General features: G+C 51.8%; 1 protein-coding gene across 1 annotated transcript; it reads left to right on the top strand.

The window, feature by feature from the left end:
- The first annotated feature begins 6 nt into the window (after nucleotides 1-6).
- LOC125083720 (NUT family member 2G-like) lies at nucleotides 7-27,895 on the top strand. Its single transcript, XM_047700567.1, has 11 exons — nucleotides 7-73; nucleotides 471-611; nucleotides 1,862-2,561; nucleotides 3,460-3,588; nucleotides 3,976-4,115; nucleotides 4,565-4,860; nucleotides 5,597-5,713; nucleotides 6,080-6,369; nucleotides 26,679-26,870; nucleotides 27,207-27,491; nucleotides 27,691-27,895. Exons 1-11 carry the CDS (start codon nucleotides 43-45, stop codon nucleotides 27,893-27,895), a joined length of 2,526 nt encoding a protein of 841 aa, XP_047556523.1. The 5' UTR covers nucleotides 7-42.
- The last annotated feature ends 92 nt before the right edge of the window (nucleotides 27,896-27,987 follow it).

Here is a 27,987-nt window from a genome sequence, read left to right as displayed (position 1 = left end):
TCTTCAAGAAACGAAGGGCGTACATTGACTTTTTGAGGCACAATGCATCTCTCTGAAGATCTAAAAGACACAGGTAACCCTGGGTTCCTGGGAGAAAGGGGCCGGGTTGCCAGGAGTAGGAGGTGGGAGGAAGAGGCGCCCCTGCGCAGCCCCTGTTGAAGGAGTCAAGAGCCAGGTAGGAAGCAGAGCGGGTGGAGGGACACGAGCCGAGGTCTCTGGACACAAAATCGAGCCAAGGAGCACCGGGTCACACCTTGGTGCGGTGAATCTGGAAAACAGTGTCTGAACTGCCTGGAAAGGCGCGCGCCCCAACTGTGCTGCCCCTGCATCGTTCGAAAGGAACCTGGGGTTCTGGCCCACCTGCCAGAGCCCGACTCATGGAATGTCTCCCCACCCCAGCCAGGGCAGGGGCCCTCCGCCCCTCCCCCGCCACAGAATGTCATGAAGTCCTGCGTTCTCGCCCTGTTTAGATTCAAACTTTTCCGTCCTTGGCTTGGGTCCCGACTGTCTCCTGGAGCAGCTCACCGTGTGGGGCCCGGACCTGACTTTCCTCAGTGTGGAGGCTGCCAGGCGGCGGCGTCCTCTGCCTGTGGGGATGGCTTTACAAGGAGGTGAGCCTTTGGCTTGGGTTGGACGTGTCAGGGCCCAGGCCACCCCTGAAGTCCTCGGGATTCAAATGTGACGCCGGCCAGGGGCACTCCGGTGGGGTTAGGCAGAGGAAGGGAGCGCACTGGACCCCCAAGGACAGCTGGCCTGGGGGCCGAGAGGCCGGGAGTCTGCAGAAACCTGCAAGGACCTTGGGGAGGGGCTCCTTGGAGGTGGGTCAGGCCCTGTCGGGGGAAACGCCCTGTGTGTGGAGAAAGGACGGCGGCCGTCTCGCCGACTCCCTCCGGGGGCACACGCCTCCTTGGGCAGTTTGCAGGGAGAGGTGGGAGTGTGTCCTGCCGGCGGCGCGGGCCGGGGCAGGCGGAGAGGCGGTCTTAGCCAGAACGTCGTTGCATGGGGCTGTGTGCGGCCAAGTGTGCAGTGTCGTGTCCTCCCCGAGACCTGGGCCGGTGGTCACTCCGAGCCCACGTGTCCGCAGGCCACGGAGGCCTTGTCTTGGGTTCAGCAGGGTCGGGGCACCGGGAGGCCTCAAGGTAGGGCTCGGGTTCCTCAGCCGCTCTGGGTCGCTCTCCCTCTTGAGGAAACGCAGTTCCCACCTGCTTCCTCTTGTCCTGTTTTCTGGGCTGCTGGACCCTGGCCCTGTGTCCGGGGTGTGTGGATGGTTCTGAGACGGGCTTACCGCAGGGTTTGGGGGGAGCTTTCCTGGCAGAGATCCAGGTCAAGCGTTCTTGTTCGGTTGTGCTGGGCCGGGAAGGAGAGGGTGGGATTCCCAGGGAGCGTCGGGAACGGGAAGGCTGGCGGGAGAGGGGCCCGAATGGTTCAGACGCTGTCCGTTCACAGAGGCCCTACAGGTGCCTAGGAGGGACCTTGCAGAAGGTCCCCAGCTGCCAGGGGGCCCGCTGAGGCCACTTCCCACAGGTCAGGGGTCCAGCCAGGCCCACGTCTTGGGAGGCAGCCCGTGAGGCTGGAGAGTCGTGTCTGGGGGGTCCGTGGGTGGTTCTCAGAGGCAGTGCTGGCCCAACCGCCTGTGCAGACAGGATGTCGTGGTGGGAGGGGCGGGGGCGGGAGTTCCCTGCGGGAGGCCAGAGCATGGACATCACTCTCGGACACTGGCAAACCGCACCTTTTCCCGTGATGCCCCTCATGCGATGCCACGGGATTCACTGCTCTGCTCCCCGGGGCTAAGGGGGCCCCGGGTCCTCCCTCCTGGCTGCGGGTTCTCTGACCCCATCCGGCCCTTTCCTTCTGTCCACAGCATCTGCAGTGCTGGGACCCCATGTGGCCACGGACCCAGGAGCCTCCCTGTCTGCTTTCATGGCACGGCCCTTCCCCGCACCCACTGCCGGCGCCCCTCACCGGCCACTGTGGGGGCAGCACCCGCCGCCCCTCATGACCCCGCCATTCCCTCCTGGTGGCCCCCTGGTGCTGCCAGCTTTCTCCAGGACTCCGCTGGTGGCAGGAGAGGCTGGCCTCGGCCCCAATGGGACTGGGACCTGCAATGTCATTGTGCAGGTCCGGTCAGAACAGGGGTGCTCAGTGACCCCCCAGACTCAGACCATCGTCCTCACTCAGGCCCCCCTCAGCTGGAGTGCTCCAGGGGCCCTCTGTGGGGGTGCTGCGTGTCCCGCACCCCTCTTCGTGACAGCCTCTGCGGTGGAGACCAGCATGCCTGCCTCGGCCCATGGGGGCTCCCAGGCTGGCAAGGGAGGCTCGGCCCCAAGCCTTCCACCTCCGGCTCAGCCCCCAGCCGCGCAGCTGACCACCGTCGTGCCCCCAGTCGACGCCAGGCCACAGCCTCACGGAGCTTCCAGGAGCCGGACCACGGCCTCGCCCGAGGACTCCTGTAACCCCAAGAGTGTTTACGAGAACTTCCGGCGCTGGCAGCGCTTCAAGTCGCTGGCCCGGAGGCACCTCCCGCAGAGCCCCGACGCAGAAGCTCTCTCCTGCTTTCTCATGTGAGTGGCCTCTGCTCTCTGCTCTCCTGCAGCCCTCACGCAAGCCCACCTTGGGGCGCGCACACAGGGCGGTGATCTAGGGCCGCTGGGAAGAAGGGCTGCGGCCGGGTCCCTGCTCTAGGAAGGCACGTTCTGGTCCAGGACACCTTTCAGTCACGCATCTCAACTGACATTGGGGTGGTGGTGGTGGGGGGGGTTGTCCAGCCAACCTGTCCCTTCCAGAGACATCACGGTGACATTCGCCGGGGACTCACAGGCAGAGAGGGTCCGGGTGTCAGAGGAGGGCCTGTGGTTTGGGTGCCGCGCTCTCTGTCACCCTGCCTCCTGGGAACATGGGCCTGGGGCATCTCACGGCCAGGGGGCCAGCGCAGCAGAGGAGGCTTGGGACGTGCAGGGCCCGCAGAGGTCCTGTGCGGGCCCCACCCTCGCTGTCCCAGAGGATCCCTCAGAACGGGAGGGGAGGGAGCAGAGGTGGTGCAGGGGTGAGGGTGTGGGATCCTTCCTGCAGAGGTCTGACCAGGCAGGCCCGACCATGGCATCTGGGGTCCCTCCCGAACACGGGGTGATGGCACTTCCTGCAGAGGCTGGACTCATTGCTGGGTACCTTAATGTCCGCGAGTATTATTACTCTGAGAGGCAGAGTCCAGAAGGACTGACTTGCCAGGCCACCACGTCCCTGCTCCTGTCAGTGGACAGTCAGCCTGGAGCCCAGGGCCCAGGGCTGGTGTGGTGGGAGGCGCTGACCGTGGTGGTTGAGAAGGTGGATTGGCACACCCCGAAACCCCCTGTCACCTGCCAGCACTCGGTCATGCTGGGTGGGGGACACGGGCTCCAGAGGACCCGGGGCAGGCTGGGGGTGACTGGACTGCAGCCGGCCCCTGACCCCGACGGCTTACAGCCCGGTGCTGCGGTCCCTGGCGCGCCTGAAGCCCACGATGACGCTGGAAGAGGGAGTGTGGCGGGCCGTGCAGGAGTGGCAGAGCAGAAGCAACTTTGACCGCTTGATCTACTACGAGATGGCGGGAAAGTGAGTCAGGGTCTCTGGCCCGGGGCTGCTGGGCGAGTGGGCCGGGGGCAGGGTCTGGCTGTGCTGATGCTCGCTTGTCCCAGAGGGCCGCCCTCCCCACCTCCCTGGCGGTTCCACCCTCCCTTGCTCTGGACCCACCGCTGCCTCCACCAGAAGGTCTCAGGACGGGGTTGGGGAACCTGAGGCCGCCTCGCCTGGGGTCGGACTCCCTCCGAGGGGGTTGTGGAGGCGATGCGCCGGACAGCCCGCCTGCTGCCTCCTTGGTGGCCGGGGCCACGGCCGTCCCTCCAAGGCCCCGCCTCTCCCGGTCCCTCAACCTGCTGCTGGCCTTGCTGGCTCCAGGGCCGGGCCCCCTCCTCAGTGCGGCCTGGGCCTCCTCACCCCCAGGTTCATGGAGTTCGAGATGGAGGAGGAGATGCAGATGCAGAAGTTACAGTGGGTGAAGGTGGCCCAGGGCCTGCCTCCCCCAGCGCCCCCGAAGCCTGAACGGCGGGGGCCCCCAGCCGCGGAAGCGGGCCCGCAGCCAGGTAAGGCCCCCGCATTCCCATGACAGCTGGTGGACCGTGGCAGTGGGGGCCGAGGGAAGGCCTCTGTCCCTGTGTCGTGTCTGCTCCCACAAGGGGACATTGTCTGGCCTTTGACCAGAGCAGCCGGGGGTCTCAGCTGCCCTTTGTCAGGACGGGTATTGACCGAGTGAATTTCTTGACTCCTCTCCCCACGCCTGTCAGAGGACCCGGCACAAAGTCTGCCTGGGAAGTGGGCTGTGGGGAGACCCTTGGAGGATCGGTGGGTCCGCCCTGGCTCACGTGGCTGGCTGTGAGACGCTCCTCCTCCCGGCTCTGCCAGTCCCACGGTGCCCACAGCTTCCGGTGGCCCTGACCCAGCCCCCAGGGACATCAGTGTCCCCCAAACTCTGCCCTCCCGACGCTCTGCCGGAGCCCCTCACGCCTCCTCCCTCCTTCCCGCTCTGCCTCAGCGTGCGTTCCCAGGAAGGCGGGTTCCAGGGCCCAGCCCTCCCGCCAGCAGCCACGCAGACCCCCGCGGCGCCCGGAGAGCAAGGCGCCCAAGGAGATCCCTCCAGAGGCTGTGAGAGAGTACGTGGACATCATGGAGGGGCTGCTGGGGCCTGGCCACTCGGCCCCGGGGGGCCCGGCAGGTGAATGCGGAGAGGATGGAAAGGAGCCACAGCAGAATGAGGCCGCGACCTACCCGGACCCGGGTCTCCTGAGCTACATTGACGAGCTGTGTTCCCAGGAAGACTTCGTCACCAAGGTGCGCTGGCCCGCAGCCTGGTGTCTGGAAGATTCCAGGGATTGGCACTCCAACGCCCAGATCGGGGCTGAGCTCAGGCCTTTGGCATTAAGCTCTTTCCTTGTTCCTGGGCTGTGTGTGCATGTGTGTGTGCATACTTGTGTATTTGCCTGTGTACATGCAGGCATGTCTGTATACTTCTGTGCGTGCAGGCATGTGTGCACACATGCCCAAGCATCGTGTTTGTGTGTACGTTTGTTTGTACCCGTGCATACCCGTGTCTGTGTGCGTAGAGGCCTGTGTGTGTGTATTTGTGCCTTGTGTGGATGTCTTTGTGTATGTCCGCATGTGGTCCTGTGTGTCTGCTCACGTGTGTGTCTGCCTAGGGGTATGTCCTTTGTGTCTCTGAGAGTGCACGTATGTTTTGGGGGTGTTTGTGTGTGTGTGTGTGTGTGTGTGTGTGTGTGTGCATGCCCAGGTTTTGTCTCTCTGTGTACATATATGTGTGAATGTGTGTCTGCACATGTGCATGCGTGTGTGTGTGTGTGTGTGAGAGAGAGAGAGAGAGAGAGAGAGACAGAGAGAGAGAGAGAGAGAGAGAGAGAGAGAGAGGGGCAAGTGACTGTAACGTTAAAACCTCTCCCACCATCTGGAGAAGGATGGGTGAGTCTTTTCTTTCCCACATTTCCTGCAGACCCTCCTGGCTCACAGGGGGCTCCCTGCCAAGTATGACCCCAGCCTCTTTCCTCTGTCCCAGGTGGAGGCAGTCATCCACCCCTGCTTCCTGGCGGAACTGCTGTCCTCGGAACCACAGCTGGACCTCCTGGCCCTGGCTGAGAAACTGGAGCAGGAGGAAGGACTCAGCCTTGCAGAGGTGAGCCAGGGGAAGGACGGGTTCCAGGCAAGCTGGGGGATGGAGGGGACCCAGGCGATGCAGGGGAGGGAGTGGGGTCCCAGGTGAGCCCGAGGAGGGGACTCCAAAACAAAGACCCACATGACTCTGTGCCCCCTTTGCTTCTTGCGAATCACAGCACTGGGGAGGCCAGCGTCGGGTGGGCACAGAGCCGAGAATGGGAAGTGGAAGATGGGGAGCCTGGGAAGGGAGGGAGGGAGGAACGCAGGGGGATGACAGCAGAGCCACAGCCTCGTGGGTCACCCTCCCTTCCTCTCCCAGTGCCACTGTCCCATCCCCCCATCTCACTGGCCTATGCTGGCCAGTCACTCTCACCTCCTTCCTCAGCTGGTGGAGAAACGACTGATGGCCTTGAATACGGAGGAGGGTGTGCAGGCACCCCCACGCCTCTGCGCAGCCCGGTCGGGCCCCACGCCTGAGCACGAGACCGGTCCCGGGAAGGGGCTGGGGGTCAGCGACAAAGCCTGCCCAGCAGACACTGACGGCCAGGACCTTCAGAGGCACGGCCGAGCACAGACACACCTGTCGGGGCCCAGAGCCTTTGCTCTCTCTCCCGGACGACAGGAGTCCCCTGCACCTCGAGCTGGACGTGTCCCCTCCCCTCCCCAGGGTCAAAGGTGCGCCTACCCTGGACTGGGCCCCAGGGATGCCCCGGTTCTCAGAGAGGCCCCTCCTGCTAGGGACACTCGAGGGCTGGCAGATGGGTCCAGTGAGGACGAGGAGGAGCTCCCCAGCCTGGCCTTCCTCCTGGCCTCTCAGCACAGCCTGCTGCCCTGGGGGCTCTCCCAGAGTCCCGCTCCTGCCTCAGTCATCCCCAGCCCTGGCGGTTGGGGGCCACGGGGGGCTCCACGGGCCCCCTCTCCTCAGAGAATAGGCCTCGGCCCGGCCACCCCCCCAGCTACAAAGTCCAGGAAGCGGGCTCTGTGTGAGGGTCCTGCCTCTGTGGCGAAGACGCCCCTGCCTGGGGCCAACCTCAGGGTGTCTGGGAGGCCGGCCTTGGCTGTGGGGCTGGTTCACCCCTCACAGCCTGCAAAGAGAAGGTGTGACTCCTTGGTCACAGGGAGGAGAAGGAAGCGTCACTGCAGCCAGTAGGGAGAAGTGGGCCTGCCCTCCAGGGCCGGCACACCCCGGGGACCCCAAGGAGCCTAGGGGGTCCTTCTCGTCCTAGTGCTGATCCTGATTGCGGGAGGGAGGGAGGGGAGGAGGGAGGGAGGAAGGGAGATCCTAAGGGAGGTCGGGAGGGAGGGAGGGACGGAGGGAGGGAGGGAGGTCATGACCGTGGGGGCAGGGTGGCAGCAGCCCACTGGGGCACCGTGTGTAAATGGGGAATAAAGTTAGTTTTGTGGTTAACGCTCTGGGCCACTGTCTTCCTCCTGGCGTGTGGGCTGCCGCCGGGAGAGGGTTCCCCACGGGATGGAAGGGCCTGAGAGGGGCTTCCTGGGGCACCCGTCACCATCCGGACCCCTGAGCGTCCAGGGATGGGGAGCCCTCTGCACCACGACCGTTTTTGAGAATGAAGTCCGCAGACAGCCCCATCTTCCGGAGCTCCCTCTGCCTCCCCGAAGCTTCCGCCACGGGTCCGACTGGGCGGGTGGTCCTCAGCTCCCGCAGGGCTCCCTGTGCGGGGCCTGAGGAGACGGGCTCTGGGCCTGGGGCTCGTGGTAGCTGGAGCGTCTTCTGGTCCCAGTGGGATCACCGAAATAGGAGGGCCAGTGGGGGATCCTCCCAATCCCAGTGAGGACAGACACGGGGCATGGATGAGGGCAGATGGGGGCACTGGCCACGGTGTGCACGCAGGAACCACAGCTGTGGCGCAGGCGGCAAGTCCCGTGGCGGGATTTCTGGACAGGGCCATCTTCTCCAACCATGCAGGGAGGTGACCCTGCTGCCCCCCACACCTGCCCTGCACCTCCCAGTCCGCCCACCTCCCCTCAGTAGGAGTGCTGGTCCCTTCCAGCCCCTACCCCTGTCCCACCCAGATGCTCTGATCCAAGGAGCCAGCACCCAGGCCCTCACCGGCCTCCACCCCAGCCACGGCCTCCTCTCCAGGTTCTAGATTCTCGTGGCTTTTCCGGGTTTGGTGAGGCCCCTACAGCACTCAGCACTCCCAGATGTGCTGTTCCTGCAAGCAGGATGGGGCCAAGGCCATCCAGGTCCAAGGGACACCTGGCCCTCTGCTTCCCTCCTCCCGACCCCAGCAAAGAGTTTGGTGAAGAAAGGAACTCATGCCGGCGTCCTCATCCCGCTGCAGAGAATCCGCAGGCCACCCCACAGGGGCTCCTCCCTCTCCAGGCAGGCGGCTCTGGAGTGCTCCCCACCCTCCTGCCCCTTCCTGAAGCAGAGGTTTCCTCTTGGTCGCACTCCCCAGCGGCTGCCCCTCCCTGTCCAGCTGGGCCTCACAGAGAGGAAGGGGCTCAGGGGCCCAACCAGACCCAAACAGAGGGCCCCCCCCCCCCGTGCCTGTCACCCCCGCCGTGTCCCTGTCCGTGGTGTGCGCCTAGCGGGCGCTGGATGCTAATGGCATCCGGGAAGATTTGCCTCTTTTCCTTGGAAAATAGAAGGTCTGTGCAGCGGGAAGGAAATTAAGTGGAGAAACGTTTCAGATTTTTATGGCGGCCAACCTTCCTCGCCACAGAAACACTTAGGAGAGGTGACAGCTTGCGGGGACGGTGTGGCAGGGCCAAATCAGGAGGGAGCTCCCAGGAAGTGAGGACGAATCTGCGGTGAGGACCAGGTCATCCGGGCCCCTGGGGAAGTCCCGGTGCTCACCCAGAGCGGGCCCAGCTGTGCTCTGCACCATCCAGCAGGGCAGGTCCCGGTCAGCTCGCTGGGTCTCCAGAGAGCCTGCAGGAAGCCAGGCTCACGCTTTCCCGAGAGCACCGCGGGCTCCGGGCGGCCTGGGGACCTGGGTGGCCCTGTCAGTCGGCCTCGCGGGTTTGGCTGCAGAGCCTCCTCCTGCTCCCCTAGGACAAGATCCAGCAATGGGTCCTGGAGTTCTGGGGAATCCCTTGGATAGAGGAGCATTCCTGTCACCACTGAGGACAATGCTGTGCCTTCTGAGGGCACCCGGGAAGCTCGGGCTCCCGTGGCCACCCTTCCGCGCCTGCATGTTTGTTCTTCATTCAGAGATGCGTGTGTTCCTCACGCCACGGTGCGCTGGGCGGGAAGAGGAGAGCAGCCAGCTTGTGGGATCCTGGCCAGGGCGCCCCAGTGCCCCCACACATGGCGCTCGCCCAGCGGCTGGTAATGGGCAGGCTCTGCCTGTGTCCAGGCCTCCATTCATCATCCACTGTCCCTGGACGCAGGTGTCACAGGAGGCTCTGGCCAAGAAGGATGGTGTGGGGGCTGCGTGTTCAGACAGACAGTGGGGCGAGCTGGAGCCATTCCTGCTCAAGTGTCTGCTCTGGAGAGTCTGGGCTTGGATAGTCGCCACTTGTCGGCCCCCTGGCGTATTTGTTGGTGGGACCCTCCCCCAGACAAGCTGGCAGCGGGCCCCACCACCCAGCACATCCACTGGGATGGCCCCAGGCATGACTCCCTGAGTTCTGAGGGCCTGTTTCCTCTGGTATGCCTGTGCACACCTGGGCCCTTGGTGCTCATTTTCGTAAAATATCTTGGGGTTACGCTGTGCTGTCTGAGGGTTCCTTCTGCCATCCTCCCTGGGTCTCTGAAAGTCAGATCCCACTCTCATTCTATCGTCTGTGTTTGGAATGTACTTTGAGTTGGTTCATTCTGAGGATCCTGTTTCAGGGATGCGTGTTGTGTGAAAGTGTACAACGTGTCTGGACGTTGTACGTAGAGATGTTTTCCACCCACAAACATAAATTGCAGAGGGATTCCTAAGGTTTTTGTAGCTTATAAGAGTCCTAAGAATATATAAATGGAAATATAGTTCATGGAAAATTTTTCCTGTACCTTTCAATCCAATGTGGATTCTAAGCATTGTGCCAAGATAGTCTCAGAAGTATATACAAACAGATCTACCAGTGACAGTGAACGTATGGTGGTATCTTCAGAACTAGGAGGCGGATTAAGATCAGACCCCATTCTTCCTTCCCTATTATTACCTGGACACTGGCTTTGTAGGATCCCTAGTGCTGTCTCAGAGAGCAGAAGATATTGTACTGTTCCAGTCTCTGGGTACTCTGCTAAATGTGTGTCCTGTATCTGGGCATTCTCCTGTTGGTTACTCTGAAAGTGCAAAATATTGAGAATTTCTAGATAAAATTGATGTTAAAGTGTTTTCTCCAATGATATTTGAATAAGTCATATAAGGTTAACTGAAAAAATATAATTGCATTGTAATCTAATATGTCCAAAGTTTAAACTCTAAGTTATATAGAGATAAAAGTGAGGATCACAAGTGCACTCCTTGACAGGGGCAAAGATGGTGGAGGAGTAGGGGACCCTATTTCAACTGGTCCTTGAATTGAGCTGGATGTCTACCAGACCATTCTGAACACCCGCAAAAGCAGCCTGTGATGTAAGGAGGTATATCTGGATCTCTATAAACAGAATATCTCAGGCGGTTAGTCTTGAGGTATGAAGCGGGGAGCCATCATTCCATGGGCAGATATCAAAAGATAAACAGAAGAGGTTACCGCCTATGTTCTCCTCTAGGATTCTGATGGATTCCTGTCTCACGTTGAGGTCTTTTATCCATTTCGAGTTTATCTTTGTTTACAGTGTAAGGGAATGGTCGAGTTTCATTCTTCCACATATAGCTGTCCAATTTTCCCAGCACCATTTATTGAAGAGACTGTCTTTTTTCCACTCTATATTTTTTCCTGCTTTGTTGAGGATTATTTGACCATAGAGTTGTGGGTCCATATCTGGGCTCTCTACTCCGTTCCAGTAGTCTATGTGTCTGTTTTTATGCAAGTACCATGTTGTCTTGGTGATCACAGCTTTGTAGTAAAGCTTGAAATCAGGTAACGTGATGCCACCAGTTTTATTTTTGTTTTTCAACATTTCCTTAGCGATTTGGGGTCTCTTCTGATTCCACACAAATTTTAGGATTATTTGCTCCAGCTCTTTGAAAAATACCGGTGGAATTTTGATCGGATCGGCACTAAAAGGATAGGTTGCTCTAGGCAGTATAGACATTTTAACAATGTTTATTCTTCCGATCCAAGAGCACGGAATGGTCTTCCAACTTTTTGTGTCTTCTTCAATTTCTTTCATGAGTGTTCTGTAGTTTCTCGAGTATAGATCCTTTACCTCTTTGGTTAGGTTTATTCCCAGGTATCTTATGGTTCCTGGTGCTATAGTAAATGGAATCGATTCTCTAATTTCCCTTTCTGTAGCCAAGTGTGGGTATTATGGAGGGCACGCATTGCATGGAGCACTGGGTATGGTGCAAAAACAATGAATTCTGTTACGCTGAAAAGAAATTAAAAAAAAAAAATAAACAGAAGGGGGAGGGAGCCTCCAGGATCCTGTATTGTTGGAGTGCAAAAGCCTTCTGCTTTTGATAAAGAAAAGTTGAAAAAGAAAAACAAAGCTGGGGGCATCACATTGACTGATTTCAAGCTATATTACAAAACTGTGATCACCAAGACAGCATGGTACTGGCACAAAAACAGACACGTAGACCAATGGAACAGAATAGAGAGCCAGATATGGACCCACAACTCTATGGTCAAATAATCTTCAACAAAGCAGGAAAAAGTACCCAATGGAAAAAAGATGGTCTCTTCAATAAATGGTGGGAATAAATAATGGGAAAATTGGACAGCTATATACAGAAGAATGAAACTCAACCATTCTCTTACACCATACACAACGATAAACTCTAAATGGATGAAAGACTTCAATACGAGACAGGAATCCATCAAAATCCTAGAGGAGAACATAGGCAGTAACCTCTTCGACACTGGCCACTGTAACTTCTTTCAAAACATGTCTCCAAAGACAGGGGAAACAAAAGGGAAAATGAACTTCTGGGACTTCATCAAGATAAAAAGCTTCTGCACAACAAAGGAAATAATCAACAAAACAAAGAGGCAACCCACAGAATGGGAGAAGATATTTGCAAATGACACTATAGACAAAGAGCTGATAGCCAAGATCTATAAAGAACTCCTGAAACCCAACATCCAAAAAACAATCACATCAAAAAATGGGCAGAAGACATAAACAGACACTTCTCCAAAGAAGACATACAAAGGGCCAACAGACACATGAAAAAATATTCAACATCGTTAACCATCAGGGAAAGTCAAATCCAAATCACAGTGAGATACCACCTTATACCAGTTAGAATGGCAAAAATTAACACGGCAAGAAAGAAAAAGTGTTGGAGAGGTTGTGGAGAAAGGGGAACCCTCCTACCCTCCTACCCTACCCTCCTACCAGCCATTTTGGAAAACAGTGTAAAGGTGTCTCAAAAGTTAAAACATAGAGCTATCATAGGATGCAGCAATTGCACTCCTGGGTATTTACCCCAAAGATACAGATGTAATGAAAAGATGTGCCACATGCCCAGTGTTCATAGCGGCAGTGTCCACAACAGCCAGACTGGAAAGAGCCGAGATGCCCTTCAACAGATGAATGGGTAAAAAAGATATGGTCCATATAGACAATGGAATATTACTCAGCTATTAAAAAGGATGAGTATCCAACTTTTGCATCAACATGGATGGAACTGGAAGATATTATGTTGAGTGAAATAAGTGAAGTGGAGAAAGTCAATTATCATATAGTTCCACTTATTTGTGGAACATAAGGAATAACATGGAGGACATTAGGAGAAGGAAGGGAAAAATGAAGGGGGGATATCAGAGGCAGAGACGAACTATGAGAGACTATAGACTCTGAGGAACACACTGAGGGTTTTACAGGGGAGGGGGGTGGGGGGATGGGTTGGCCCAGTGGTGGGTATTAAGGAAAGCTCGTATTGCATGGAGCACTGGGTGTTACGTGGAAACAATGAATCATGGAACACTACATCAAAAACTAATGATGATGTTGGGGCACGTGGGTGGCTCAGTGGGTTAAACCTCTGCCTTTGGCTCGGGTCATGATCCCAGGGTCCTGAGATTGAGCCCTGCATTGGGCTCTCTGCTCAGCGGGGAGCCTGCTTCCGCCCCCCTCCCACCGCCTGCTCTCTGCCTACTTGTGATCTCGCTCTGCAAATAAATAAATAAATAAATAAAAACCTTAAAAAAAAGTAATGATGTACTGTGTGGTGACCAACACATCATACTACTACTACTACTACTACTAATAATAATCAGAAGAAGAAGAAGAGGAGGAGGAGGAGGCGGAGAACAAGGATAAAGCTTTTCCTGTGAGTTCAAAAACAAGACAAGAATATCTTCTCTCATCCCATTTTCAACTTATTATTGTAGGTTCTACTTAGTGTGGTTTAGGAAGATATGGAAATACAGACATATGGTCTGGAAAAGATGAAATATTCCTGTTATTATTTGCAGACGATATAACTGTCTACATTGAAGATTCTCAGGACTCTCTATGAGAAAACTCACAATAAATTATAATAGATTACTTTAGCAAAGTCTCAGAATAAAAGATTAGTGTAATATGCAGCTGATCATATTACCATAGACTAGCAACAAACAATTGGAAACCAAAATCAAAAACCTATACCATAGTTCCCTCCAAAATGAGATGTTTGGTATAAATCTTTTAAGAAATGTAGAGGACCCAGACAATGAAACTTGTAGAACTAATGAAAACGAGCAAGACTAAGTAAGTGCAGAGAGGTATTGCTTTCATGGATTTGAAGAGTCGTTGTAGGAAAATGTTAGTTCCTCTGAAATTGATTTATAGGCTTAAAATGCAATTCCTATCAGTTCCCAGTAGAACTTTTCTTTGGTTAAAATCAACAAACTTAACAAAGAAAGCCTAAGCCCAGCAGGAGAAGAGAAATAATAAAGATCAGAGCAGAAATCAATGAAATAGAAACCAAAAAAACCAATAGAACAAATCAACGAAACTAGGAGCTGGTTCTTTGAAAGAATTAATAAGATCGATAAACCCCTGGCCAGACTTATCAAAAAGAAAAGAGAAAAGACCCAAATAAATAAAATCATGAATGAAGGAGGAGAGATCACAACCAACACCAAAGAAATACAAACAATTATAAGAACATGTCATGAGCAACTCTACGCCAACAAAGTTGACAATCTGGAAGAAGTGGATGCATTCCTAGAGATATATAAACTACCACAACTGAAACAGGAAGAAATAGAAAACCTGAACAGACCCATAACCAGTAAGGAGATTGAAACAGTCATCAAAAATCTCCAAACAAACAAAAGCCCAGGGCCAGACGGCTTCCCAGGGGAATTCTACCAAACATTTAAAGAAGAATTAATTCCTATTCTCCTGAAACTATTCCAAAAAACAGAAATGGAAGGAGAACTTCCAAACTCATTTTATGAGGCCAGCATCACCTTGATCCCAAAACCAGACAAGGATCCCATCAAAAAAGAGAATTACAGACCAATATCCTTGATGAACACAGATGAAAAATTCTCACCAAAATACGAGCCAATAGGATCCAACAGTACATTCAAAGGATTATTCACCACGACCAAGTGGGATTTATTCCAGGGATGCAAGGTTGCTTCAACATCCACAAATCAATCAATGTGATACAACACATTAATAAAAGAAAGAACAAGAACCATAGGATACTCTCAATAGATGCTGAAAAAGCATTTGACAAAGTACAGCATCCCTTCCTGATCAAAACTCTTCAAAGTGTAGGGATAGAGGGCACATACCTCAATATTATCAAAGCCATCTATGAAAAACCCACTGCAAATATCATTCTCAATGGAGAAAAACCTGAGAGCTTTTCCACTAAGGTCAGGAACACGGCAGGGATGTCCATCATCACCACTGCTATTCAACATAGTACTAGAAGTCCCAGCCTCGGCAATCAGACAACAAAAAGAAATTAAAGGCATGCAAATAGGCAAAGAAGAAATCAAACTTTTGTCACTCTTTGCAGATGATATGATACTATATGGGGAAAACCCAAATGACTCCACTCCAAATCTGCTAGAACTTACACAGGAATTCAGTAAAGTGTCAGGATATAAAATCAATGCACAGAAATCAGTTGCATTTCTTTACACCAACAAGTCAGAAAAAAGAGAAATTAAGGAGTCAGTCCCATTTACAATTGCACCCAAAACCATAAGATACCTAGGAATAAACCTAGCCAAAGAGACAAAGAATCTACACTCAGAAAACGATAAAGTACTCATGAAACAAATTAAGGAAGTCACAAAGGAATGGAAAAAATGTTCCATGCTCCTGGATTGGAAGAACAAATATTGTGAAAATGTCTATGCTACCTAAAGAAATCTACACATTTAATGCAATCCCTGTCAAAATCCCATCCATTTTTTTCAAAGAAATGGAACAAATAATCCTAAAATTTATATGGAACCAGAAAAGACCTCGAATAGCCAAAGGAATATTGAAAAAGAAAGCCAAAGTTGGTGGCACCACAATTCCGGACTTCAAGCTCTATTACAAAGCTGTCATCATCAAGACAGTATGGTACTGGCACAAAAACAGACACATAGATCAATGGAACAGAATGGAGAGCCCAGAAATAGACCCTCAACTCTATGGTCAACTAATGTTCGACAAAGCAGGAAAGAATGTCCAGTGGAAAAAAGACAGCCTCTTCAACAAACGGTGTTGGGAAAATTGGACAGCCACATGCAGAAAAATGAAATTGGACCACTTCCTTACACCACACATTAAAATGGACTCAGAGTAGGTGAAGGACCTCAATGTGAGAAAGGAATCTATCAAAATCCTTGAGGAGAACACAGGCAGCAACCTCTTCGACCTCAGCTGCAGCAACTTCTTCCTAGGAACATTGCCAAAGGCAAGGGAAACAAAGGCAAAAAATGAACTATTGGGACATTATCAAGTTAAAAAGCTTCTGCACAACAAAGGAAAGTCAACAAACGTAAAAGGCAACCTATGGAATGGGAGAAGACATTTACAGATGACATATCAGATAAACGGCTGGTATCCGAGATCTATAAAGAGCTTATCAAACTCAACACTCAAAAAACACGGGGCACCTGGATGGTTCACTGGGTTAAACCTCTGCCTTCAGCTCAGACCATGATCTCAGGATCCTGGGATCAAGCCCCACGTTGGGCTCTCGGCTCGCAGGGGAGCCTGCTTCCCTCCCGCCCCACCCCGCCTCTCTGCCTACTTGTGATCTCTGTCTGTCAAATAAATAAATAAATAAATAAATAAATAAATAAATAAATAAATAAATAAATAAATAAATAAATAAATAAATAAATAAAATCTTTCTAAAAAGAGCAAAGAAGACATACAAATGACACATGAAAAATTGTTCAACATCACTACCCATCAGGGAAATACAAATCAAAACCACATTGAGATAACACGTTATACCAGTTAGAATAGCTAAAATTAACAAAACAGGGAAAAAATGTTGGTGAGGATGTAGAGAATGGAGAACCCTCTTGCACTGTTAGTGGGAATGGCAGCTAGTACAGCTACTCTAGAGAAGAGGATGGAGGTTCCTCAAGAAGTTAACAATAGAGTTACCCTATGACCCAGCAACTGCACTACTGGGTATTTACCCCAAAGATACAGATGTAGTGAAAAGAAGGGGCACATGCACCCCAATGTTCATAGCACCTATGTCCATAATAGCCCAACTGTGGAAGGAGCCGAGATGCCCTTCAACAGATGAATGGATAAAGAAGATGTGGTACATACATACAATGGAATATTACTCAGCCATCAGAAAGGATGAATACCTACCATTTACAACAACGAGGATGGAAGTGGAGGGTATTACACTTAAGTGAAATAAGTCAACCAAAGAAAGACAGTTATCATATGGTTTCAGTGATATGTGGAATATAAGAAACAGTGCAGAGGATCATAAGGGAGGGAAACCTGAATGGAAAGAAATCAGAGAGGAATACAAACCAGGAGAGACTCCTGACTCTGGGAGACAAACTGAGGGTTGCTGAAGGGGAGGTGAGGGGGGAATGGGGTAACTGGTGGATGGGCATTAAAGAGGGTATGTGATGAGCCCTGGGTGTTATTAAATGCAACTGACAAATTATTGAACACATGTAAAACTAATGATGTATCTTATCTTGGCTAATTGAATTTAAAAAGATGAAGTATAAAAAAATTAAGTGACCTATAGATTCAATAAAACCCATACTTTTTTATTTGAGAGAGAGAGAGAGAGAGAGAGAGAGAGAGATGAGGGCAAAGGGAGAGGGAGGGAGAGAATCTTAAGCAGGCTCTATGCACAGCATAGAACCTGACATGGGGCTCCATCTCAGATCATTCATTACCTGAGCCAAAATCAAGAATCAGATGCTCAACCAACTGAGCCACCCAGGCACCCCAACAGAATCCCTATTAAAATCCCAATGGAATTCTTTACAGAAATAGAAAAAACAACCCAAAAATTCATACGAAACCATAAAAGATCCTGAACAGCCAACACAGTTTTGGACAAGAACAAAGCTGGAGGCATCACACTTCCTGATTTCAAAATATTTTATAAATCTACAATATATTAGTACTGGCATTTAGACCATTAGATCAGTGGAACCAAGAGCCCAGAAATAAATCCATATATAGTGTGATCTTCAAGAAGGATTCCAAGAACTCACAATGAGGAAAGGTTAGCCTCTAATAAATGACGGGAAAAAACGATCACTACATAGTTAAGAGCGAGACTGGTTCCTTATCTAACTTCATCTACAAAATTAAATGAATAAAAAAGACTTAAGACCTGAAACTGATAAAGACAAAGGACTAAAACTTCTTGACATTAGTCCAGGCGATAACTTTTGGATCTGATACCAACAGCAATGACAACCAAAAAGTAAAAACAGACAAGTTGATTTGCATCAAACTAACAGCTTCTGCACAGCAAAGGAAACCATCAAAAAATGAAAAGGCAAGCTACAGAATGGGACACAATATTTGAAACTACGTATCCCACAAGGGGTTAAGATCCAAAATATATGAGGAATTCCTTCAACTCAACAGCAAAATAGCAAATAATTCAAAAGAAAGTCAACAAAGTATTTGAATAGATCTTTTTCCAAAGACCCTTTTTATAAAAGGCCAACAGATGTAAGAAAAGTTGCTCAATATTACTAACGGTCAGGCATTTGCAAATTAAAACCACAATGACGTATGACCTCACACCTGCTAGAACGGTTGCGGTATTTCACGCTGCTCATTCTGCTCCTGGGATGTCTTTTGCATCTTCACGGCCTGGCCTCCAGATGCATTGATCAAGGTCATGTTTAGTTTGCTGGGATGGGTCAACCAGTTCGACTGATACTCGGCACATACAAGTGCTCGGTCGTAACTGCTTACCTCTGAACATCAGCTTCATCACCTGAAATGTGAAACAGTAATGTACCCACTAGGGGTTTTTTTATGGATTTGGCAAGCATGAATATGAATGTATTCCTCATAGTGCCTGGCACATGCTAAAAACTCAGTGGTGCAGTGATGATGCAAATTTACTTTTCAACAGAGCCTGATGAACGCAGCTGGGCACTCGGTTTGGGTCTGTTCTTCCTTTACCGGTCCAGGACACCAGGAGTTTTGGCTGTTGACATTCGGATCACGGGAGACAAGCTGCAGTCTAATTTAGAACATTTAGAATTTTATACCCAGTTTATTTTAACTTATATGCTGTGCCTGCTTCATTGCATTTGAACTATGAGCCATAGGAGTTTAGGTTTTTTCGTGAGCAACATTTGGGTTTGTTGCTTTGCAGGATGCCATGTGTCCTGTGTCAGCTGGCTTAATTTGTTCTACCTGCCAGTGATATGAGCTGACGGTGATCAGGCCTAGGACATGTCCTGGGTGGAGGTAATGAAGACTCAATGCTCCCATCCTTGAGGGACATGTGTGCCACTAGGCAGCAGGTTCACAGGTCCTGTTGACAAAGCGGACCATGCAGTTCATTCTCTCACGGATGGCCTGGTGTCTCATGTGTCAATGGTTACCAATTCCTGGAGTTAGGATACTCGCTAAGACACTGACCAGCTTCCCACTTCAGCCTTGAGAGAGACATTGTAGGACAATGAAGCAGGATGAGGGCCAAGAGAGTAACAGGGCAGATCTCAGTCAGGAAGGACTCCATAAAGAGAAGAGAGAAGCATTCTAACATGAGGAAACAGAAAATGAAGAGGCCCCAATGTGCCTTTCAAGAACAGAAAGAAGGCTGCTGCACCTGGGGCTCATGACCAAGGCCAGTGGGGCGGCAGTGAGAGGTGGTCAGACCAGAAGGGGCCTAGGAAGGGACACTGTGAGGAGTCAAGTTTGTTCTGATAAGAGTGGGTGCCAAGAAGGCGGAAATGAGAGGCAGGAGGATGGTGTGAGAACATGGGGAAGAGGAATCCCTCCTACCTGGAGAAGGTGACTCTCACCCACGGTGTCAGGGGAGAGAAAGCAGGATGGGAAGCAGGGGCAGGCTGGGGAAGGACAGTGAGAACTGACATGCAGGGGGCCTCATGCTGATGTCACCAGAGGACACAAAGTACAGTAGAACATGTGCATACACAGACCGGTCAGCAGGGCCAGGCCTGAGAAAGACCCTGTGGGGAACTTGGCCCTTACCCTCTGTGGGAGCCATCCAAAGAAGAAAGTAGATTCCTCCCTCAGGAACTATCCTTGGATCTACTACTTCCTGGCAGAGTTCATCCAATGGGTCACTCCCACCAGCACATTCTGGAGAGAACTGGTCAAGTCTGACCTCCTAGAGGAGAATCCCTGATCTCCCAGCCACTCCACTGAGGACAGTGACACTGAATTCTGGGGAAGTCAGCCCCACTCTGCATCCAGCCACTAGCAGAAGTGATATTCCCAGACCCATCCAGGTAAGCTTAAGAAGACCACTGACCATGCCAGGGGAATGGCTGCTCTAGAAAAGAGACAGGATGAGTCTGAGCAAAAGAAGATCACAACAAACAAGGGTCAGTCCACATGGGAGAGCCTCACAGTCGCCAATATGCCCCCTGTCCCCCTCCTACACCAACACACACTCCAGCTAGTCACAATGAGCCACTACCACACAGTCCCACAGAGCTCTGCGTGTCCCCAAACACACAAACCGTACCCACCAGATGCCCACTAGTGCACCTAGAACCCTCATGTCCCAGACCTACACCTTTAACCCCAATGAAATTACAGCCATGGTCTTGAATACAAAAATGTACTCCCAACCAGCCCCCAATAATCAAACACTTAAATACACACATCCTCATATCCCCCCAAAAATCCACTCAGCCCCGTACCAATCCCCAATGAAATCATACAAACCCTCCAACAATAACTGAATACATTAAAACCAAACTCACATACTTAATATTAAACACAATCCCATAATCCTAAATATACCACATATAGTCCCCTAGAACTATTAACGTCCACTTGTGTACAATGCCTCCAAAACTCAACACACAAATACCATCCAATAGATACACATGGGGTTCCCTACTTTCTCCTAAATACTCCTCAAAAGAATGACCTCACCACCCCAATACAAACCTATACCTGTCTCCTCTTGATAACCTATAAATGGCATCTGTCTATACCCCCCAATTACAGACACACAACTCACAACACCCCACTACACTGACAATCTGAAGCTCCCAAAGCCCTCTACTCCCTAAATTCTTACCCTAAGTATACACACAGCCCTGATAGTGCAAATATACATAAAACCAACACACAAAGCATTAACACATAACATTATGTCTTCTCAAATGCACAGACACATATTTACAATAGTTTCAAAATGCACAGACACACACACTATGCCACACCAACTATATACTCACGGCTTTCATTGCCCCTCAAAATCGCACATACATGGTTGCTACACATCTTTAAAATTATCCTGAAACATCCATCCCCCTAAAATACACCCATAGGTTCCCCCCATACCGATATGTCCTGATTCAGGCTTTCTCCCCAACCTCCTTCCACACACAACACACACACAAACACACACACACACACACAACAATCCCTCCAATCCCTGTCCCCACCCAAGGTCTCCAGAAAAAAATACTCATCAGATCTTCTTAAACCTGAATATACAGAGCCAATCCCTCAAACCTCGTAAAATACACAAGAACCCTTCCAAATTCGTCAAACACACTCCTAGACCCCCTACATAAATACATACATGTGCAACCGTCCATGCCCCAAATATACATGTACCCAGAACATAAGCAATCCCCAACCCTCAAATGTATGTATTAGATTCCTCACTAGACACTCTGAATTTACACACACCACAGCCCAGCCTGTGCTATAGACACTCTATACACCCACACCAACTTCCTACCAGCACTGTGAACATTCAGAGGCACTCACACAATGCCAGTGTGTACACAGAGTGTACACAAGCACACACTTGCACACAGAGCTCCAACCTCATGATGAGAGAACAGCTCTTCTGAGGGGCTGCCGGCACATTCTACAGCATGACAACCTGCTCACACCCAGTCTGGACAGTTCCATAAAGACCTGAGCTCAGAATTCCCACCCCAAGCTCCCACTCTACTTTTCCTAGGGCACCTTTACAGGTAACCACTAAAGAGGTGAGCCCACGAAAATTTAGGGACCTCCGCCCCAAACACCTATAAGTCCTCAGTGCTTGCTACCCTGCTCTCTATGTCCTGCTGGCTGTGACCGGAGACAGAGAACTGCCCTTCCATTGCACACACCCCATTACTGGGATCTGTAAGTAAATCTTGTGACTCCATGTCCTTTGGAGGGGCTGTACTGAAACTGTGCCTTCACTTCCCCAAAGTGGGAGTGCCCGTGCTGAGGGAGCTCCCTCCTTCAGCAAGTCATACCCTGCAGGTTCTCAATACAGTGTACCAGGCTCAGGACCCCCAACATACCTCCGAACCTTATACGAGGGCCATCCCAACCTCCCTCAGACACAAGCACACACCTCCAGGCTCCCTGACTTGACACACACACACACTCACAGCCCCAACACGTACATACACAATTGCCTCCACCTTGAAGACACTCACACACTCAGAATCTATGTAAAGAAATTGCTATAAGCTGTAACAGGCAGGAGTCTGATGACAGTGGCATGCGTCCTGAGTTGACAAGAGCACCTTTGGGAGAGAGCGTCAGCCCCCTGCTCCCTCAGGGATGGCGGCAACTACAGAGAACAGCGTTGCCCGGGGGCATCCTGTTTCCAGGAAGGCATTTGTCTCATGGGCTGATGAAGGCCTGGCCAATTTCTTCCAATGGTGACAGCTCTGAGAGACAGTATAGCTCCTCAGCTCCAGGAGGAGAAGCAGAGGCTGTTCCGGAGTCTGCTGAGAGACCACTGTGCCCAGTTCTTCCTGTTTCTACCCTCACAGGTGCTGTTTAGTAAATACCTTGTTTCCTAAACTCTGTGTCTGGTTCTGTGTTCCAAACTATGACACTCTACACACCCATGACAATTATTTATCAAGCATCAAGGATCACAGTAAAGACCCCTCTCCTGGCTCTTACATTCCAGGGGAGAAAAGAGATAATAAACATATGGTTATATCATGGACTTGGATGCATGCACGTGCACAGTCAAGACGGTGACAAAGGACTCTTGATCTCTTGGGAGGAAGTGGGGGAAGGTGCAAACAGATTTGCAAGTCAGGACAGGTTTCTTGCTCGAAGCATGAGAAAGCTGCAGGAAGGACGTAGACCACTGACCCCCAAACTAGAATCCTCTCAGCATCCCCAACTACTAGCAGCCACGGGAGCAGAGTCTGGCCGAGGGTGGAGGAATTTACCTCCCGACGTGCTCCCTCCCCCTCGCCCAGCAGAGTCAAAGCCTGCCTCCAGCCTCATCCTGAGTCCCATCTTCTCCCTCCTCTGTTCCTAGTGTCCCACTGGCCCTGTTCTGCTTTTCCTGGTCTCTGTAGGTTGTAAGCCTCCTCTCTTGGACCCTAGCAGACATCAGAACAGGGTACTTTGTGTGGAGAAAAGGGAACACTCTTACACTGTTGGTGGGAATGCAAACTGGTACAACCACTCTGGAAAACGGTTTGGAGCTTCCTCGAGATGTTAAAAATAGAGCTACCCTATGACCCACCAATTGCACTACGGGGTATTTACCCCAAAGATACAGAGGTAGTAGAAAAGAAGGGGCACATACACCCCAATGTTCATAGCAGCAATGTCCACAACAGCCCAATTGTGGAAGGAGCGGAGATGTCCTTCAACAGATGAATGGAAAAAGAAGATATGTTTCATATATACAACAGAATATTACTCAGCCATTAGAAAGGATGAACACTTAACATCTACACCAATGTGGATGGAACTGGAGGGTATTCTGCCAAGTGAAATAGGTCAGCCAGAGAAACACAATTATCATAAGGTTTCACTCACAGAGGAACATAAGGAATAGTGCAGAGGACAATGGGGGTGAGGGGGGACTGAATGAGAAGAAATCATTGAGGGAGACAAACCTTATGAGACTCCTGACCCTGGGAAACAAACTGAGGGCTGTGGAAAGGGAGGTGGGTGGAGGGATGGGGTTACTGGGTGGTGGGAACTGAAGAGGGCATGTGACACGATGAGCACCAGGTGTTGTTATGTACAACTGATGAATCATTGAACATTATATCAAAAACTAATGATGTATTATGTGTTGGCTAACTGAATTTAAATTAAAAAAATTTAAAAAGAAAGAACAGTGTCCTTTGTAGGAACAGTTCCCTAGTGGCCACAGAGCCACCTTTTGGGTCTCCTCAGATGCACTCCTGTGTCGCTGCAGGGCTCCTGGGCCCCCATGCCCCAGGGCGGTTGAGAGGGTTCAGGTCCTCTCTCCCCAACAACTTCTGGGAAGTAGAGCAAGTTGGAGCTTCTAATGGCCTGGCCAAAGGGGCCACTCAGTACGAAACAGAGGATTCCTTCTGTCCGTGGAGATACGGGGCAACACAGGCTATGTCCCATGATACACACTCCAAAAAATACTTGAGGCCCCAGAACAACCAGCTCTGACCAGCCTCAGCCATTCCAGCAATCCCCATTCATTCCATCTGAGTGGGGGGTTTTCAGTGCTGGTTCAATACCACGATATCCCTATTTCTCTCCCTTAAATCTCAGGGTCTACATCTTCCCATCTCAAAGACAAGGCACACTAAACCCAAGGATGTATACCTTGTACACATATTGCATTCTCTTTAGAATACTCTTTAAAACAGAAAAGCAGGCAGAGATCCATTCCGCCGACAAAACACAATACAGTTAGCCTACCATACCGGCATTTTATTGGGGACAGGTTATGAAGGAGGCAGTGAGAGCTACTAGGAACCCACCCGTACTAAGAAAGTCAGTTCAAGAAGCTGGCAATAGCACCTTCTGTTGGAGGGAGATCCAGGAGACTCACCATAAGGAAGGCCCAGAAATGCTGGGTGGGTCCAAGGGAGGTGGGAGGCAGGAGGCAGCTACGTGGCCAGCTGGTGGCCATGCTGATCACGTGGCTGGTGGGTTTGCAGCTCCACCTGGACAGAGGAAAGAGCATCAGGTTTTCCTTTCAGAGAAACATGAAGCTATGTGCTTCCCAGTCCTAGGAGCATCCTGAACATTCAGAAAAGAAGAGAGCATTTCTAAAGGGTTTGGGGACATGAGAGCCATATCCATTCAGAGCAGAACATCGCAGTCCTTCTGGGTCACAGCCCCTAGCTCTTCTTCATGGACAAAGCCTCCCCACACCCAGCCTTGTCAGTTCGCTGACCCCTAGGGGTCCTGCCTAGCCCCGAGGACTCAGGTTTCCACTGGGATAGGCTGGTTGAGAACTAGAGATTCCCAACACTCCCCATGACTCTGGGCAAGGGGTTCTGCAGGCTTTCACCTCCTGGACCCATGCGGAGGGCGTTCTTCCTACCAGCCATGCTCCAGAAGAGACAATGACGCCTGCAGCTACCTAGGTGATTTACAAGGGGTTGTCTGGGAGAGCATGCTCTCTGACCTCCTCTCCAGGAATCCCCACAATGTTCTGAATGCTGCCTGTCACAGCAACAACACATTTATGAAGGTTCTGCTCTGCACGGCCATGTCTACCAGGGCCATCCATCTTGGGATGCCCTGATGTAAGGACCACAAATCCTGAAGGAATGTCCACCTGCCTAACATATAAACACCCCTGAACCTACCTGCACAAAAAACTGGAAATCAACCAAATATATAGGGATCCTTTGGCCCGAAAGAATGGGCCAACCTGCTTAGGAGTAATGCAGTGGTTCAGAATGACCAGGGTCAAGGCACACATACAAGGGCCCAGAGCTCTGGATGCCCCCACTCACACACCCAATGATGCCTGCTTCACACATAGACACCAGTGGTGTGCTGGTAAATACTTAAGAAAATGCTCTCAGAGGAAGGTGGGAAAGACTTCTGCTTGTGGTTTTTACCTGGCATAAATATTCCCAGCATGACTAATTTCCAGCTACCTACCTAAAGTCATCAAACACAGAACTAGGAAAAGAGATGCACCACCGACCATCCCAAGTTAGTATGAGCCAGTTCCAGTGCACCACACCCCCTCTCATATAAGTATGTGCACACAATCCACTGTACGCCAAGCAACTCCCACCCCAGATACATACACAAAACACTACATGTATCTGTACATATGTGCATATATATACAAATATACATACACGAATACATATAGATCTCCACACACACACACACACACATTTCTATCCTCATCCTGAATATAGAGACCACCTTCTACTATCTACGACCAAACACATTCAGACACAGAGTAGCACTACCCAAAGAAACACACTCTGAATACTCCTAACTTCAAACCTTACGAACAAATTTGATAATTCATGCAGTTGGTGCTGGATATTTACACAAACCAGTAGATATACACAAATACACACACACACACACACGACACAAAGAAACATCCCTCACGATCCATACATGAAACAACTTCCAAATCCCAAGCTATCTGTAGTGAGTAGCAGTCAGCTTTCACACCTGCAAATACTAATAATCATATCACATACCTCTAATACAGAGAAATACAATTCTCCAACTCTCCTGTATGAACACTGAGCCCCATCTCCCCATCAGACACATACATGCTCACTTTCCAAAATACACAAGCTTAACGGCCCCTACTGAACAATACAAACACACGGCCCCAGCAAATATTCCTCCAAATAACCATGGTCCCTGAATACACACACAAACTCAATACACACACCTCTCTCCACAAGCCCGAAATATACCTAAAATAACCCAGTATGCTACAACTATGCACGTTTATCACCCACACCGTTTCACATACACATATGCCACACCACCTCTACATACATAACCTCACAGTCCCAAATTCTCATACAGAATCAACTCTTCCGTCTTGCACAACAGCCCTACAAAACCCGTATCACACATATAAAACACCCACCAGTGCCATAAAACAATTCACAGACTTACCCTCAACACACCGAGACAAACAGGACTGCTGCCGATCAGAAAAAGATACACAGAACCATCCAACATGCTCTGATACACCAATGGTCCTCCTGCAATGCCCGTACATAAAAACCAAGCGCGGTCTACCTAAACGAATGCGCACTTTCCCAAGCATGCCCCTACCCACATGCACATAATGCTTTCAAATCTGCTCTTACTCACACGGTTCCCCAAGTCATGGGGGGAAGCCACACGTATCATATTCCACTCAACACCGAATTACAAACCCCTAACCACCAACTCCGGGACTCTGTATGGACCCTGACCTCCTAACACCCTCCTAACCACACTCAGCTCACTCTCACACACACAAGCTTCACCGCCCCCTTTCCACAAATACCACACATCAGAATATACCTACCGACTCGGACCTAACCAGACCCTCCAAGCCCCACCTGCGCTCCACTCCCCTCGTGGCCCCGCACCATCACACCTGCAACCACTACGGCTCCTCCCCGCGGACCCGCCCCCAGGGCCTCCCGCCCACCGCACCAGGCCCCAAGGACCACTACAGCGGGCAGCTGAAGGGGAACCCACAGGCCGCCCAGGACACCAGACCCTCGGGCCCCTGGTACCTGAGACCCACAAGCGCAGACCCCGAACCCCAGACCCCGGGGACCCAAGCACACACCCCAGACTCCGGCGCGCGGACCCCAATCCCTCAGACCCTCTGAATTCTAGACCCTCGAGCGCGGACCCCAAACCCTCAGACCCTCCATAACCTACACCCCAGACCCCAGGGACCCGAGCACTGACCGCAGACCCGCGGCCCCAAAGTACCGGCCACCAAATCCCAGGAACCGACCTCACCCCTACAAGGTCAGGGTGCAAACAACCCGCCCGAGGGACCGCGCGACGCACCTCAGCGTAAAGCCAAAGCCGCAGAAAGCGACGGCCATGCCTCCAGTCCCCGCGGGCCACACCTCAAGGGCGCACACAACGCGAAGCAAGAACGCCACAGACCGCGGGCCGCCACCCCTGCACGCCGGGGAGCGCGCGCCCTCATCTTCAAGCCTACCTCACGCAAGCACGAGGCGGCCACGCACGGCCCCGCCCTCAGCCAGAGGACAGTTAGGGACCCCCGCCCCCGAGCCCGCGCAGGCGCGCTTTCTCCGGCGGGCAGCCTCAACGGACGCCGGGAGCTGTTGCAGGGGAGGGTCCGGGAGACTTTCAGCCCCGCCCCTGGGGAGGTGTGCGCGGGCGCGGGCGCGGGCGCGGGCGCGGGCGCGGGCGCGGGCGCGGGCGCGGGCGCGGGCGCGGGCGCGCGCGGGGCAAGTCCAAACGGGCCCTGAGAGGCCTGCAGGAGAGGCTTGAAGCGATGGGTCCAAGACCCGGGGGCTGCACGGGGATGACTACCCTCCCGCACTCTTTGCGGTCCTCCTGCCTTCTAGCCAGCGCGTGGGAAGTGAGCGCTCAGGGCCCTACCATCGCAGGCGTGCACTCCCTGGCCTCAGACGCGACCTTGCGAACGACCTGGGACAGGTGCCTCCGAAGAAGCCCGAGGGCCCCGCGGGCGGGCGGGCGGGCGGCCACCTCCGTCCCGACTGCGCGTCGGCTGCTCTTTCCCGCCTTTCTGCGCCCTCTGCGCCCGGCTGAACCCCTGAGCCCCGCAAGGTTCCATGGAAGCACAGTTCTGGCGGAGAATCCAGACCCGGGGAACACTCGAGACGCGATCTGCCCTGACTCCA

Source organism: Lutra lutra, chromosome 13, assembly GCF_902655055.1.
Source record: "Lutra lutra chromosome 13, mLutLut1.2, whole genome shotgun sequence".
Classification (NCBI taxonomy): Eukaryota; Metazoa; Chordata; class Mammalia; order Carnivora; family Mustelidae; genus Lutra; species Lutra lutra.
This window is presented reverse-complemented; position numbering and strand designations above follow the sequence as displayed.

Coding starts and splice junctions, on each gene's coding strand:
- LOC125083720 (XM_047700567.1), top strand. CDS start 43: ATGCATCTCTCTGAAGATCTAAAAGACACAG. Junction 4,116..4,564: donor GGAAGCGGGCCCGCAGCCAG/GTAAGGCCCCCG, acceptor GCTCTGCCTCAG/CGTGCGTTCCCAGGAAGGCG. Junction 6,370..26,678: donor TCCCCTCCCCAGGGTCAAAG/GTGCGCCTACCC, acceptor GGACCTAACCAG/ACCCTCCAAGCCCCACCTGC.